The sequence below is a fragment of the Protopterus annectens genome, chromosome 8.part0 (assembly GCF_019279795.1).
Source record: "Protopterus annectens isolate FY-2018-M chromosome 8.part0, PAN1.0, whole genome shotgun sequence".
In the NCBI taxonomy this organism is placed as follows: Eukaryota; Metazoa; Chordata; order Ceratodontiformes; family Protopteridae; genus Protopterus; species Protopterus annectens.
This window is the reverse complement of record NC_056741.1, coordinates 1,843,917,467-1,843,933,237: the sequence shown is the minus strand read 5'-3', so window position 1 is coordinate 1,843,933,237 and position 15,771 is coordinate 1,843,917,467. Positions and strand designations below refer to the sequence as shown.

The 15,771-nt window shown below is 35.3% G+C and overlaps 1 protein-coding gene across 5 annotated transcripts in view; it reads right to left on the bottom strand.

Annotated features, from left to right (window-relative positions):
- NDRG4 (NDRG family member 4) overlaps positions 1-15,771 on the bottom strand; it is a 1,570,634-nt gene that overhangs the window by 195,809 nt on the left and 1,359,054 nt on the right. For all 5 annotated transcript variants that reach the window (XM_044081333.1, XM_044081334.1, XM_044081335.1 and 2 more), the window contains 2 exons: positions 4,711-4,773; positions 183-243 (listed from right to left, as the gene is read on the bottom strand). In XM_044081333.1, coding sequence (XP_043937268.1) covers positions 183-243; positions 4,711-4,773 — 124 coding nt within the window. The remainder of the gene's footprint in view (positions 1-182; positions 244-4,710; positions 4,774-15,771) is intronic.

Below are 15,771 nucleotides of genomic sequence, written 5' to 3'. Positions count from 1 at the left end.
TGTTTGTCATACTTCAATCTGACAGCAGCTATTGCTGCAGAAAGACTATCTGAGAAAATTGTACGTTCTAGCAGTGAAAGAGTCAAAGTTAGTGAAGGAGAAATTATAGCCTCATCCTGCATCCCACCAGCTGCAAATAATAGCCTTCTGAAACCCAAGTTTTTATCACAATAGGTACTTACAGCAAATTTGGCAAGGATGTAAGCCCCAGCTCCCACTCCAATTCCAACAACAGACTTAAACCTGCAAAAAAATAAAATAAAATAAAAACAAAAGGTTAGTTTTTCTTATTATCCACAACAATTAAAAGCTATTTGGTATCATAAAACACACACATTCTATGATTTTACTATTTTTTTTTTTGTACTTTCTTTAGCAAAAGTATACTAGTATCCTCCCTTTACACAAGTGTATTAACTAAAGTCTAGCTCATACTGTGCTAAGCTTTTTGTCTTGTATTATTCTATTTCTGCTTGTACTTCATTACCAAGAAACAGGCCTACAATGAAGTGCTTGAATGGCCATTTAGTTGCAATTGAAATAATAATACATAACAAAAAGTATGACTAGAATTAATACAGATGAGGAAATAATCAATCTCTAAAGATGTATTATAACAATTATATAATGAATGGTTGAGTACTGCGGTGGTAGTGCTGTGGTAGCATTGTCGCCTCACAATAAGACGTCCTGTTCGATTCTCAGCTAAAGCGTCTCCTGTGTGGAGACATGCGTGAATGGGCGTACCTTCATTGAAGGTTGTGCGTCAGAGCTGGCAAAGCGGCACGTTAAAATTTACTGCCAATCATTTGCAGACCGGAGTTCCACTGTGGCGACCCCTAACCGGGAAAAGCCGAAAGACACAACATATAATGAATGGTTGAACTGTTTTATGACCAACACAAAAACACATTGACTATTCATTATAGCAACAACACAAGAGAGCAACACAAAGTATTTCAAACAAGGAAACAAATTCCCATGTCTGATAACCCTAACATACATAAAGCTCAAATCTGTATGAACAGTAATACTGTTAACAGAAGGGCTTTTTTTAAGGTAAGTTGTCCATTAGCATTAGGGGCAGGGTTAGGGTTATGATACATTACTAAGGGGGCATCGACAGTCTTCTCTAATGCCTGAATTATTTTACTAGCATCTCCCAACCATATACATAGATTTGCGACACTGGTCCCCACTCTCTTTCCATTCTCTTTCTATTTCATATCTTTTCACAAATTATTGAAGAAGATGCTAGTTTGAAAATTGTTAAAGGAAAAAAGAATTCTAATAGCAAAAGGGTATGAGAGAGAGAAAGAAAATTTATAGGACTAAATATGAAAGAAAAAAAAAGAAAGGAAAAGGGTGAATTATTAATTATATTTACCCTATAGTACACTTTGGAAAAAGAAAATAGATAATTGTAGAATATTACCTATGAATGTAAATAGTTCATAAAATGTAGCTATAAGGATAGCTATTATAGAATGGTGTAAAAAGGTGGATAAAGATACAATAATATTGGAAAACATAAGATTATTAACAAAAAAAGACATGCTACAAAGAGAAATTTTATGGGGAAATGATACAGTTTGGAATTTAGGTCAAGATACTTGTTTGGGATTAGGAATTCTAACAAAGAAGACAGTTAAAATTCTGGATATAACATTAGTAATAATGGGAAGGGTAACAATTACAGATATAAGATGGAAACAAAAGGTATACAAATTAATTGTGGTATATGCTAATGTTATAAACAAAGAAAGGGAAAATGTTGACTCAAATTCTAAGTTATGTGGCTGTAAATATGGAAATTATCATAGCAGAAGACTAATTGTGATTTAAGGAAACATAAGAAAAACATGGTGACATTAAGAAAGTTATTGAAATTATGACATGGGAGGTAAAATAAGCATTTGGAATAACAGTGATTGGTTATATAGTAGGGGACTTTTTATAACAGAGGTAGGCTACTTTTTGATTTCTGAAGGATTACAGATTATGGAAGAAGGTATACTAGAAACTGTTTTTACAGACCATAGAGCCATTTGGATAGCGATAAAAGACAAAGAAAATGTCATTAACACAGGTAATGGTTTAAAAAGATTAAATGAGAAGAAATGGGAAGGCAAATGAGAAAATATGCAATTAGAACTATAAGAAGATCATATCAATATAAGACAGTTCTACAGATACTGGTCAGAATGGCAGGTTTCTTTTAAGAATAAACATAAAAATGTTATATAACCTGTCAAAGATAACAGGAAAGAAGTAATGAAAAACTATAGTATGACAACCAAGAAGCATTTGACAGCCTAGAAAAAATTATTGCAAGTATTTTACTAATGAAAAAGAAATATCTAGGATAAATCAATAAAAAATCAAAAAATTTATTATTTAAACAGAGATATTTTCTTCTGGAAAAAAAGAGGAGGTTGCTCTGTACCTTACTAAAATAATGGAAAGGGACAGTGTAATTTGAAAGTGAAAGATGAAAAGGGTTTGATGCCCAAAGGTCAAAAAATGTAATGAAAACACTAGTGGATTATGTTCTAGAAATGTTTGGTGATAAAATGACAGATCAAAAATTATATGGAAAGTGAAATCATTATCAGATCAAGATAATAGTGATATGGAAAAGACACTAACATCAGAAGAATTAGACACAATGTTAGGAAAGGTAATTATAGAAACAGCAGCAGGACCAGATGGGATAGAATACAATATGTATACAAATTTGACAACAATACAAAATAATTGCTTTATAGAAGTTTTAAATGAGTGGATCGATGTGGGTTTTACTTATAATGAAATATGTAGAGGAACATTTAAATTTATATGGAAAAAGGGTAACAGAAATGATATTCATAATTGTAGGCCTACAGTATTGAATAATATAGATTATAAAATTTTCATGAAGATCACAGAAAAAAGGAGGGAAGTTACACTTTTACATATGAAACACCAATTGTGTAACCAGTCGTGTAACCAAACGGCACAAAAGATGAATCCAGCCACAAGTGTTTTAGCGCTTTAATTCACTAAAATTTAATACATGAACTTCTTCAGAAAACAAACAAACTGTTACCCACACTCCCTTAAATAGCTTACCAATACAGGAAATGACATCAAATAAAACTTTAAAAAAATAATAATATATGTATATGCATATATAAATGTAAATACATATCTGTATATCAAATAAATTAACAAGTTTGAATTTTCAGTATTAGACAAGGTTTATGAAACAGAATTGGGTGGCGATGCAAACAATATTTTGGAATGCAAGGAGACTTTATGGCAATTAATTTTAGCTGCAGATAAATCACCAGGGCTCAACAAACAAGTCTGTTAGTTTAAAGTGTTTTTTATGTAGTAGATAGTTATGGATCATCATTTATTTATTTATGTAATGATTCATATTTACAATTTGTATTACTATTCATCTGAATATTCAACATAGGACATTTTTATGTCTTATATATATATATATATATATATATATATATATATATATATATATATATTTTTTTTTTTATGTATGGTTATAAGACAGATTACTTTTTAGTATTTTTGTAAGTGCAACATGCATTATTAGTTTTAATTTATTTGATATACAGACATCGGCTTCAGTGTGATTTTGTGTTTTTACACTTTTACATATCTTACAAGATACTTTATATACATACATACATACATACAAATATTTCAAGCACGGGCATTAATGCCCTTCTAGCTTGCCAATATACCAAAACACCATAAATTACACGAAGATCAGGCCGTATAAAATCCAAGTATCTTTTTCATTTACAATAACCAGATTGAGCGCTTTCGGCTACAACATCTAGCCTTTATCAGAATAAACTTCCCTTCTAAACATCTTCACTTTTATAAAAAATGTAAGCCAATCACCAATGTAAAACAATCAACATACTAATGACCAAATGCACTCCAAAAACATTAATTACACTTTATCTAAAACATATATCTACTTTATTCTTATAAAACTTTAAAATACTGACTCAGTATTATTATAAATGAAATGTTAGAACTTAATGTTACACCCTATTATATATAAAAAAAAAATTCATAAGCATATATATGTTTATCTCTTATATTTTGTTAGCTCTCTCCTGAAACACAGGGGCTATTGAAATGTTTTCATTTAAACCTGGGGGATCACAGCTGCTGTTTAAATTGCCATTGAGTTTCTTTCTTCTTTAGCAGATTTTTCCAGTCACACCCCCCCCTGGGGTTAGGTTTAACCTGCTCTAAAATACCAAATGAACACTTGTTAAAATGGGGACAGACCATAAATGTTTATATAGTGCACTTGTTGCCTTTTTATTTTTAATGTCATTTCCATGTTCATACATTCTATTCCTAAGAGCTCTCTCCCTCAATAATTTGTGCAAAAATATCTTTTAGCATCTTACTCTAGAGGATGTTTTTTAACCAAGTTAATGTCACGATTTATGCATCTTGCTGCTTACTGTTTTTCCTATATTTTGATCTCTAGGACCTTTTCAGATGTGTCATCAGATCTCAGAATGTTTAACTTTTAGCATTTTGACTTGCACTGTGCAAAATGAAGTCAGTCTTACCAAGAAATGTTCATCCTCCTTGCATGTTTATTTCATGTTTGCCTGTTTTCTTCATGCAGTTTACCAAACAGTACTTTTTCACCCTCGGTTCATATTACATACTTACCCAAAATGCTGGATCACGCATGGCAGCATAGAGGATAGCTGGTCCATTGTTGGGTACTGGTACCTGGATGGAATAATATAAAAAGAAACAGAAATTTAAGAATTGAACCAATCAGAAAGCCAAAAGTACCTGCATTTATATATTTCCTTTGTTAGGTATTTAAATACAGTGTCTGAAATGTAAAAATAAGTAATTTATTTTTGAACTAAATTGCATACAAAAATCTACTGGGTTAATCCTGGAAAAAATGCAAAGAGCTACAATAAATTTTACTTCACAACATATATCTCATAAAACAATTTTGTTTAGTATTTTAGGACCATGCAGTTCTACTGGTCAGGATTCATGTCAAAAGCTGTAGCTTAATGAACCAGGACAAATGTTAAAATTCAGGGATATCATTCAGTAAAAGCTGTGCTTTGCAAGGTACATGTAGCAGTACACACATTTTACTAAACTATCAGAAATAACATTTTACTAGACTATCAGAAACATTTCATAAAAAGAAAGAAAATCAGATGATTAGCAGGACCTTTAAATTTTGTCTTATGAATGAGAATAAGAATACAGACAACCACAGTATTCAACTAACAACCACCAGTGATGTATACACCTGCTGAACAAAATGTCCTCACTTTCTTGAAGCAATCCAGACCAAGCTAAGACTGCCACTGGGACATGCCACCTACAAAGGACAGGGAATTTAAATTTAATATAAATAGCTTCCTTCCTATACTTGGTAAACTGTGAATAGACAGCTTTAATTTAAGAAATAACTGACAAGCCAAGTCATCAGCTGAAATACGTAAGACTCAGTGACATATGCTGATTTCCCAGCTCTCAGTCTTAGCACATTCACCTGCGTAGGAACCTGTTGTAACCATGAAGAAAGGAAAATTCTGCTGTTTTTCTCAGCTTTAACAAAAGCAACCACATTAGGTTCTCCTTCAGGTCTAACTTACTAGAGTACCTTAAGATGCTGTTCTGAAACCAGCTGCTAACAATAACAGAATCTACATGTCAAAGAAAAACAAACTGAGCTAAACAGTGCCCTACATCTTCCTTCCCCTCCACTTGCCAGACTGAAACCATCCAGCTAAGGTAGCAGAATATCCCAGTATTTGCTGTAAGTGGATAGAGAATAGAAGATGGACATGGCCAAAGAATATGGTTTGTCATTTGCTTCTGATGTAGTCTGTGGGAAGCAGCAGTGAAATGAAATGTGGTTGAAAGGAATAGTAGAGCTTCGGCTACAAAGGAATATACCATAAACATGTCAGGCTCCACAAAGGCATTCTTTTATTTTGTCCTTTGCCATGCCTCCAACTGGTCATCAGCTGCTCATTACTGCTCCTGCTGCTGCTTTATATGTCCCTGATACTATGCCCTGGAGCTGAGACTGCCTTGGCTGTCAGTGAGATGGGAGGAAGAGGTGGAAATGTGGAAAAGAAATAGCAGCTTTTCTATTCAGTCATACCCCTTCTAAGCAGTTTTGTTATGCTGTGAGATTGGGTAAACAGTAAGGTATGACATATTTGAAGGTGTCCTCTAAAGCTCTACGTCATCCCCACTTCCTTAGTCATCATGCACACCCATCCCAGCAAACTGCCAACCCCAACCCCCACAAGGACCCAAACAACAATCTGTCTACCACTACAGTCTCTCCCAAAAGGATAGGAATACTCATCTTCACTGAGGATTTGTACGTTACCCGCATCACTAATTAATTTTGGGTCACTTAGGCTGTTCCATAAAGCCCTTTTGCCATTTTACAGATTAGAAAGATATAAGAAATAAAACACTGGCAGTAATTAGAGACAAGACTATTAAATTATTTGAACAGCAGAAGTTCCCTGATGCCCTGGATAAATTTTCCTTAGCAGTATAAATACCACATCGGGTGTCCGCTAAAAAGAGGCCCAGTGGGACTAACCCCGTCAACAAAGGACAGATAAATAAACAAAAAATAAATAAAATGATCATGAAAATCAAGTGCAGTGCAGTGCAGTGCAGTGCAGTTTTGTGAGCTCGTCCTTTAAAGCACAATAAAGTCAGTATGCCACTTTTTTATTATAATGTTTTGTTGTTTTCCTTTCTGTTTTATCCAACCCACTCCAGCAATGAGCACAACCTCTATATTATATACAAAGAAAATGTGATATGTGTTTCTCCATCAGATTCCTGTCTGCGCCAGTAACTGCTTCGGTAGTATGCAAATTACACAAATTTGGACATTCCGTTCTTATTTTTCTTCTTCTTATCTGTTATACCACATAGCAACATACTGCTTGGTGAGACAGTACAAAGCAAATTGTCTACAAGGGCTTGAATGTTGACTTCATAAAGGAAGGAAACTAACGATCTTAAATAATTACTCTTTTCTTTATTTTATACAGTCCAGTCTGAATGAAGGAATCACGGTTGCCTCCGTGTCATGACTCCTAAAAGCCACTTTTGTATATCATAACCAGTGTCTCCAAATACACGGCATGTACATATTTTAAGTCAAGATATGGCTATTGCACAATCAAATTTCTACAGACTAGACTATAAATATTTTTTAGTTGTACACTTCACCATTTCTCCCCTGACCTGCTGTGATAATGTGAAATGCTAAATTGTAATATAAATAGTTACATGTGTTAAATAATTAAGTAACTATATTTGTTATGCTGTTTGACAGCAAACAAGTGATGCTGTCATAGGTATAACTTCTATGTAAAACAATCCCACAATCCCAAAAAACTGAAGCTATTATGCAACCTCTGTAAAAAAAAAAAAAAAAAAAAAAAAAAACAGCACAATGCTAATTTGCATCAGAATGAATGTCTGCTCCAAATATGAAAAAGTCTAAGATGGTCATTTGCCAAAGTGTCATCTCTATAGTGTGGCTTAAAATCATATACTGATCTGCAATGTCATATTGCTGAAAAGGAAAGTTCATTCATTTAACTCAACATGTTCTGCTTCTGAGAGGTAGGATGTGACCTTTGATCTTGGCTTGAGGGCAACTTCTTATGATCAGTCAATTTATTTCAGCTTCAGCAGAAACTGTCAAATGTAATACATGCAGGACTGTTGAAAAACAAAAACTGGACACATCTGTTTCCAGTACTTAGGATTTTAGGACTGAAGGAAGCATGACAGCCTTATTGAACATGTGAGTGTGCAGTGCCTCATTAACTCTTATAATACAATTAAACAATTAACTGGGTTCAAGTGAAAAGGAATAAAGCCTGCCTGTCAATTAACTTCCTGCTCTGAAAAGTCAAACCTCAGCACATTCCTGTTAATATAAAAACAGAATCACTAAACCATGTGGCATGTCCTAGGCAGGTTACCATACCACATGGCATGGCCCAGGCTGGCTGCCATAGCGCATGGCATGGCTAAGGATGGCCACCATACAACACAACATGGCCTAGCCTGGTCACCGAACTACATGACTTGGCTCAGGCTGGTCACTACACCAAATGGAATGACTCAGGCTGTCCACCACATCACATGATATTGTCCAGACTGGGCACCACATCACAAGACTGTCTACCATATCACATAGCATGAGACTGGCTGGCCACCATAAAACATTGCATGGCCTGGGATGGTCACCATACAACACAACATGGTCCAGGCTGGCCACCATACCACATAACATTGCCCAGACTAGCCACATCATATGGCATTGCCCAGGCTGACTACCATACCACATGGCATGGCCATATCATAAAACATAGCCCAGTCTGCCCACCACATCATACAACATACCACAGTCTGACTAACTTACCACATGGCATGGCATGGCCTAGGCTGGCCACCATATCATAAAAAAATAGCCCAGGCTGGCCACCATACCACATGGCTTGGCTTAGGCTGGCCACCATACCACACAGTATGACCCAGACTTGCCAACATAACACATAGCATGACCCAGGCTGGTCCACAGACTGCTAACGACATAGATACACAGTGGTTGTGAGTGTGCTCATCCTCTGAAGAGTCACTCTCTGGTACTGCAACTCTGAGTGGCAGACTTTTGTGCAACTGCTTTTATATTAAACATTGTAGCTAACTACAATGACCAAATAAGTTAATTGAATATATGAATAATGTAAGGAGGTAGGGAGGTAGGCAGGTTGTATGCTGTGACCAGTTATTCTAACTGGTTGTTTCTAAATTGCCACAGACAGTATTAAACCAGGACAACACAGTGTTTGACTGAGATGAAGGGGCAAAGTGCTTCAGTTAAAGATTTTCATGCAAAATCCTGGACAAATAAGAGGCATGTTTGGGAATATGTGGACTGTTCTCTGGGAATGTGTAAGGTTTAACATAGCATATAACATACCACCCTAATATACATATAGATATAGATATATATATATATATATATATATATATATATATATATATATATATATTACACGTATATATATATGTATATATATATATATATATATATATATATATATATATATATATATGACAAAAGAAACCAAGAGACCAACTTCCAAGTTTAATAAGGTAGAAGTATAAAACAAACACAAACCTTTTGAGACTGTAGCTCATTCTCAATGCAGATACACAATAAATCAACTTCACTCCTTTCATATAGAAAGCCAGGCTATCAGTAAAAAATCACAACATATATTTATAATATCATGTAAATATAAACATTTAAAAACTCATATAACAGCCCAAAACCTCATAAAACATACAAGAAAAAATGTAAAGATTAGATAAAAGTTGTAAATGCATATAAAAAAAAACATAAAAACATACTTTAAAGAAAGTCACACCTAACTCTTAAAACAGGTTTTACACTATTAGTTCTATTCAACCTTGGCAGATTATCTTCTCTGAAGTAATTAATCCATCTGTATTCTGCCATTTCACTTTTTGTAACTAAGTCCCCCCTTGAACATCTCTGTAATACCCTAAATTTAAATCTGTGTTCCACACCACTAGTTAATATGTATTTGCTTAGTGCATTAGTTTCCACTTTTCTGGGAATATCAGAATGATGTGTACTAATTCTTTCTTTTAGTTTCATACTCAACTTACCTATATAGAAACATTCACAGCAAACACAACCAGCAAAATAAATTACATTCTCAGTAAAACAAGTGCTCAGTTCTTGGAAGAAAACAGGCTTCTAACTAATTGGATGTCTAAAAAATGTATCATTAATAACATTAGTACAATAAATACAGTTAAAACAAGGGATAGTACCATTCCTCTTAATTAACCTACCACCATTAGACCTCACTCTTAGATCCTTATAGCATAGAAGCTGCTTAAGATTTTTTTGTTTCTTTAAGATAAATTTCTGTGTATCCCCTATAATGCTATTAATTTCAGGATTAGAGTTTAGGATAGCCCACATTTTCTCCTTAATATGTTTAACAGTATCTGTACACCTATTATACTTCATAAGACATCCAATACTGTATTCACTATTACTAGATTCAGAAGTAGTATTAGTATTACTTACCAAATAAAACTATGGTTTAGCTAAATTATTCCTTTGACTGATTACTAATTCTTTAGTGCTCTCAATAAGAGCATTTTTATAGCCTCTACTCATAAAGTAATTTGCCATACTATCCATTTCAAACAGGAATTTCTCATCTTTAGTGCTTAACCTACATGCGCTGAAAAACTGACTTTTTACGACTCCCCTATAAAATATGCCTTGGATGCATACTATCAGAGTGCACATATCTGACAGCCTGTACATTCTTCCTATAAATTTCAGAGTCAGATTTCATATCATTAGAACTAACAACAATGTCAAGAAACCCAACTTTATCATACGAATGTTTAACCTCAAAGACAAGAAAGTTAGCACTGGAATATAAAAAAATCAACAAAGATATGGGGACTTTGGGCATCATCGCTCCATAGCAAAAAGACATCATCTAGGAAACATTTGAAAAACATTAAATGCTCATTCTTAAACAACAGTACACCATTACCAAAAACAAAACTTTCTTCCCATCTTGTTAACACTAAGTTGGCATATGTGTTAGCAACGAGGTGCACAAGGCAACACCCATTCATTGATGGAAGAAATGCTTGTCAAACACAAAAACATTATTGTTTAGGATGATGTCTAACATGGAATAAAGCATCTCAATTTTTGAATTAGGAAAATCATGATAGGCATGTAAATACTCTAATACATTCTACACCTTCGTTGTTAGGAATCACTGTAAAAAGGGATTTTATATCCATAGTGACCAATAAAATATCCCTACATTCATTAGTGGTAGACCATGCCATTAAAATAATTAGGAAATCACTAGTATCTCTAATATAACTTCTACTATATTTCAAAAAAGGAGCTAGTTGTTTCTCTAGATAATTAGAGAGAGCAGTAATGACCCATCTGTTACCTGAAACAATGGGCCTCATAGGTGGGGCTGTTAAACTCTTATGTGTTTTTGGAAGCTCATAGATCACAGGAATAACAGGATCGGTAGAATAAAGGTAGATGTAGGTTTCAGATGTAATATATATATATATATATATATATTTATTATCTCTCTCGCTCACTCTCTCTCTCTCTCTCTCGCTATATATATATATATATATATATATATATATATATATATATATATATATATATATATATAGGATAAAATACATGCAGGGACAGAGTTGCCTATCCTTCTTTCCAGTGATACTACAACTGAAACTTTTAAATCAGCAACTTAGTGACAGCTGCTGATCCTGAAATCAAACTTTGGACAACTAGAATTTGTTATTTTAACACAAACACTTCTACAGCTCTAACATATAAGGATGTTTGTTTTTGAATGTAAGGTCTTCTTTTCTGGCATTTTCTTGTTATGTCATGTCTTGAGTTCCTATACTTGTTACCTGCCAATTTTAGCAACAGAAAGTTTTTGAATAGTTAAATTATGTGAATGTGCCTGTACAGAAAGCTCTTAGTCTCATCAATTTTATCAGAATTTATGATACATGGTATCACTGCAGGACAATCTCCAGAGAATAACTGGTTGCTTTCAAAAACCCCTGTCTGTCATCTGTGCATTAATCTTTAAATTGTTAAACATCATGTTCTATTTCTTTCTCATCCAGAAACATTGTTTTGTACTTAAATCATTCTCTCTCCCTTCTCCCAAATTTATTCCGTCCAGCTCATATCCATGCACTGCAGAAGGAAGACCATTTTAATTCATGGTCAAAAGATTAGAATACAATGAGAGCAGTGTGCCAGAGAGCCAAAGCAAGACAGCTGTCTAGACACAGAGATTTGGACAAAGGCTGATGAAGAAGAAGAAAGAGGGTCCCTACAAAGCTAGAATGGGGTAAAAAGCAGGAAGGGTGAACATACAGGAAGAGAGATCAGATGGCTTCCTTCAAAGCTGCACCAAAAAGAGGAACATCTGCGCACACTGTTCCATAAGCCAGTGAGGATCACTGAGGATGTAGGAACAATGAAAAGTAGGGCCACAGCTAGTTCGTCTGGCATCCTGGGCAATCTCCAGGATGCTGTCCCACCCCAAAAATCCATGAATTGTTGACCAAAAAAGTGTATGGGACTCTGAAGAAAAAAACATCAATCATGGCACCATAAAGTTTAGCAAAGATCTATACTAGCTTCTGACTGACGATATTGCACTGATATCCACTCAACACCTATTCTGCTGATGGCAGCTTCTAACAGCTTTTACTCACAACAGTCAACCCCCCCCCCCCCCCATGCTTCACCCATACTACAGTACTGATAAAAAGCAACATAGCAGGCTAGTAAAAGTGAAAGAAGAAGCTAAAAGAAAATATCCAGGACATGGAAAATAACAGAACAGAATAGGAGCACAATAAAAGAATCCCAGAACTAGGACAGGAAGTGGCAAAAATCACATGATGGATGACCTGGAAAATAGATCTAGATGCAATAACATTTGGATCTTAGGATGAAAATGCGTCTGAAGTGAAACTAGAAAAACTGGTTCTGGGAATTCCATAAGACATACTCCTCAACAAATGTGCAAGGGTTGTTTACAGAAAGAATAAACAAAGAAGGAAAGAGAAAGGAATACCCTCCCAGACATATACTAGCAAGCAGACATTCGTTTAAAACAAAACAGGAAATTCTCTAAGAAGTCAGAGCACAAAAGGTAATGTTTCACAGATGAATGTTTATTAAAACTGTAGAGGATTTTCATGGCACTCTCTTCAGGCAAAAAAAAATTGATACAAAAAGTAAATGAACTGTAAGTCCTACTGATTATTGAATGAACAACAATACAATCATGCTAAATGCACACTAGAAAGCTAGAAAGAGGAGTGAAGCAAGTTATAGGACAAGGAGACATTGAACAGTTCATTAACCATATAACCAAAAGTAGCAGCCAGAGGCTTAGATACAGATCTACTATTCAAATTACAGTGAAAGGTGGAATGGAAGCACAACCTGAAAAGACCATAGAAGAAGGAGGAGCCATGAGACAGGAAGAGATCATGAGGTAAAGAAACACAAGTAATGAAGGTGACAGACATGGAGTAGGAGGTACCAAGGCATAGAGAAGTAAAGGAAATACTACAACAGACATATGATACGAAGACAACAGAAAACCAAGACACAAGAGAGAAATCCAAAGGAGCATGAGAATCATGTCAACAAATAATGTTATGAAGACATACAGAAGAAGGCTCTGAAAGTACACAAAGCAAGGAGAGATCACATCAAAAGAATTAGTGAGGGAGGAGATGGCCTCTCATAAACCTCAGAAAAATTAGATGTTGCATTCTGGATGGGAAGGGGCTGGAGGCAATGGGGAGGCCTTTGGATGAAAAAAGTGTAGAAGGGGACCAGGAAACTGCAGAGTCAATGGAGAATAGATTAAGAAATGGGAAGCAATGCAGAAACAGAGATTCTAGTCAAACAGGGGAACTAAAAAGGGAAATACAAAAGGCAGAAGGAAAATTCTTAGTGGGACAAAATAAGGTGATGTAGATTCAGATGTAGACTACTGAGTGCCCATAAAGTGACTAGATCTACAGAAAGACACATGGGCTGCAGTCAACACACTAAAGTTAAGACCTTTGCTGGCGCCTTCTGTAGTACATTTCACAGAAACTGTGTAATGTACAAAGAACAGTAATTAGCAGTTTTAATATAGACTGCAATGATGTGGAGTATTGCCAGATATGCTAGGAAAAGTAGGGCAGTGGATGCATAATATATGCCAGCATAGCTAGCTGGAATTTTGTAAAGAATTATATGTTATTTGTATATCAAACTGATTTGCACAGATGCTTGGATTAAAAATGTATCAAAAGTGTGTCCTGCTGGACAGAAAAGAAATATACATGTATATCAGACTGCACTGTACTGTAACTGATTAAATGTATACATTGTAACAGAGGATACTGGAAGAGAAGAGGTTAAGCTCAGCTCCAGCTAACCTTAAAAAAGTAAGAAATTAAATTACTTAATTTAGGCCATAAATATTGTACCTTATTGTTCTGATTGAAGCCACAGATAAAAATGTCTGAGAAAACAAGCTTTAGGAAGCATTCTGTATTGTCTTTAGCAGTGAACTAATTGCTACTCTGAAAGGGTAGATGTTTCAAATTGTTTTATAACTTCCAGAAGCTGCATAAGATATCGGCAAGCTCTATGTGTGTTTGTATTATTGACACACATGTGTTAAATCCTGGCAGCTTCTAGCAATGGGGGAGTTACATGGGAACCAGACGTCAGATGACCAGATGTATGTGATGTCCTTCAGTAAAGCATCACTAAAATAATGTTTAATACTAGGTGAGACTGAAGTCTCAGAGCACTCTGTTCTTGGAACCTGATAAAGAAGGACCACTCAGCTACCTCATCTTGCCTTGCTCTAGTAAGTAATCAGGGAATAATAATTCTTTAGATCAGTCAGGAAAATATAGTGAGATTAGTTAAGTACTGTTTTTCTGTATCTGTGTTATTTTTAGTATTTCCTCTGTTTGAAACTCTGGTGTTTATTGTAAATAGATATTTAGTATTTTCATGTTTTTTTTTACTATTTATTATGAAATATATTTATACTTTCATGCTAGCTGGTCTTTTAGAGAATATTTTAACCTTTGAGAGTGCTTATATTTATCTGGTGGCACTGAAAGCCTTGCTGTTTGGTCAACATTAACATTTGTATAAATATTAACTTCATCAGTATAATTGGGTACCCTTGCAAGAGTCTTAGAATAGCCGGCTTTGGAGTCTCTGGAGGGAGTGTAACTACCTTATAGTCTTGGCAGAAGGGGGCATAGCTAGTAAATCTGTGACAGCCTTTCCCAGGTGTGTGTGTGTGTGTGTGTGTGTGTGTGTGTGTGTGTGTGTGTGTGTGTGTGTGTGTGTGTGTGTGTGTGTGTGTGTGTGCATGTGTGTGTGTGTGTGTGTGTGTGTGTGTGTGTGTGTGTGTGTGTGTGTGTGTGTGTGTGTGTGTGTGTGTGTGTAAATCAAATCTCAAAACGTCTGTGAGTCAACTGCTTGGTGCAGGGGCATGAAGCACTGGTTTCACAGACATAGTGTTGGAGAACTTGGCCTGGACACTCAGCTGAGGTCTCAGCTTTATAGCTGTGCCAGTGAGGAGTCTTATTGGGGCCTGGAGGGAGACAGATAGAGAAACCCAGACCCTGGACTGAGTGAGTTCTCTGTGTGCTCTTAAGGGAAACTTTGCTTGATACAGACAGCTGCATCTGGAAATACTGGGTGCATCCATTTTTTTTTCCAAGTGAATGTCCCTCTCCAGTGTCAGTGGTGAGGATTCAGGCTCCCTGATTACTGGCCCAGAGTGGGTACATCATGCAGACCATGACATAAAAGTAAAGTAAAGGACTTCTAAAAATCTATAGGATGGGTGGGTGTAAATGTCATCAATGTGTGGACAAAATATGAATGATTGAACACCAGCTCTGGGTTACTCTGTTCATTTTAGAGCAATGTCACTGTAAATGAAAACATAAAGTAGACAGATATAAAAAAGGGGAGTGGGATGCATGGAATATGTATGCAAGAAAATAGGTAGAGGCAAATGAAATGCA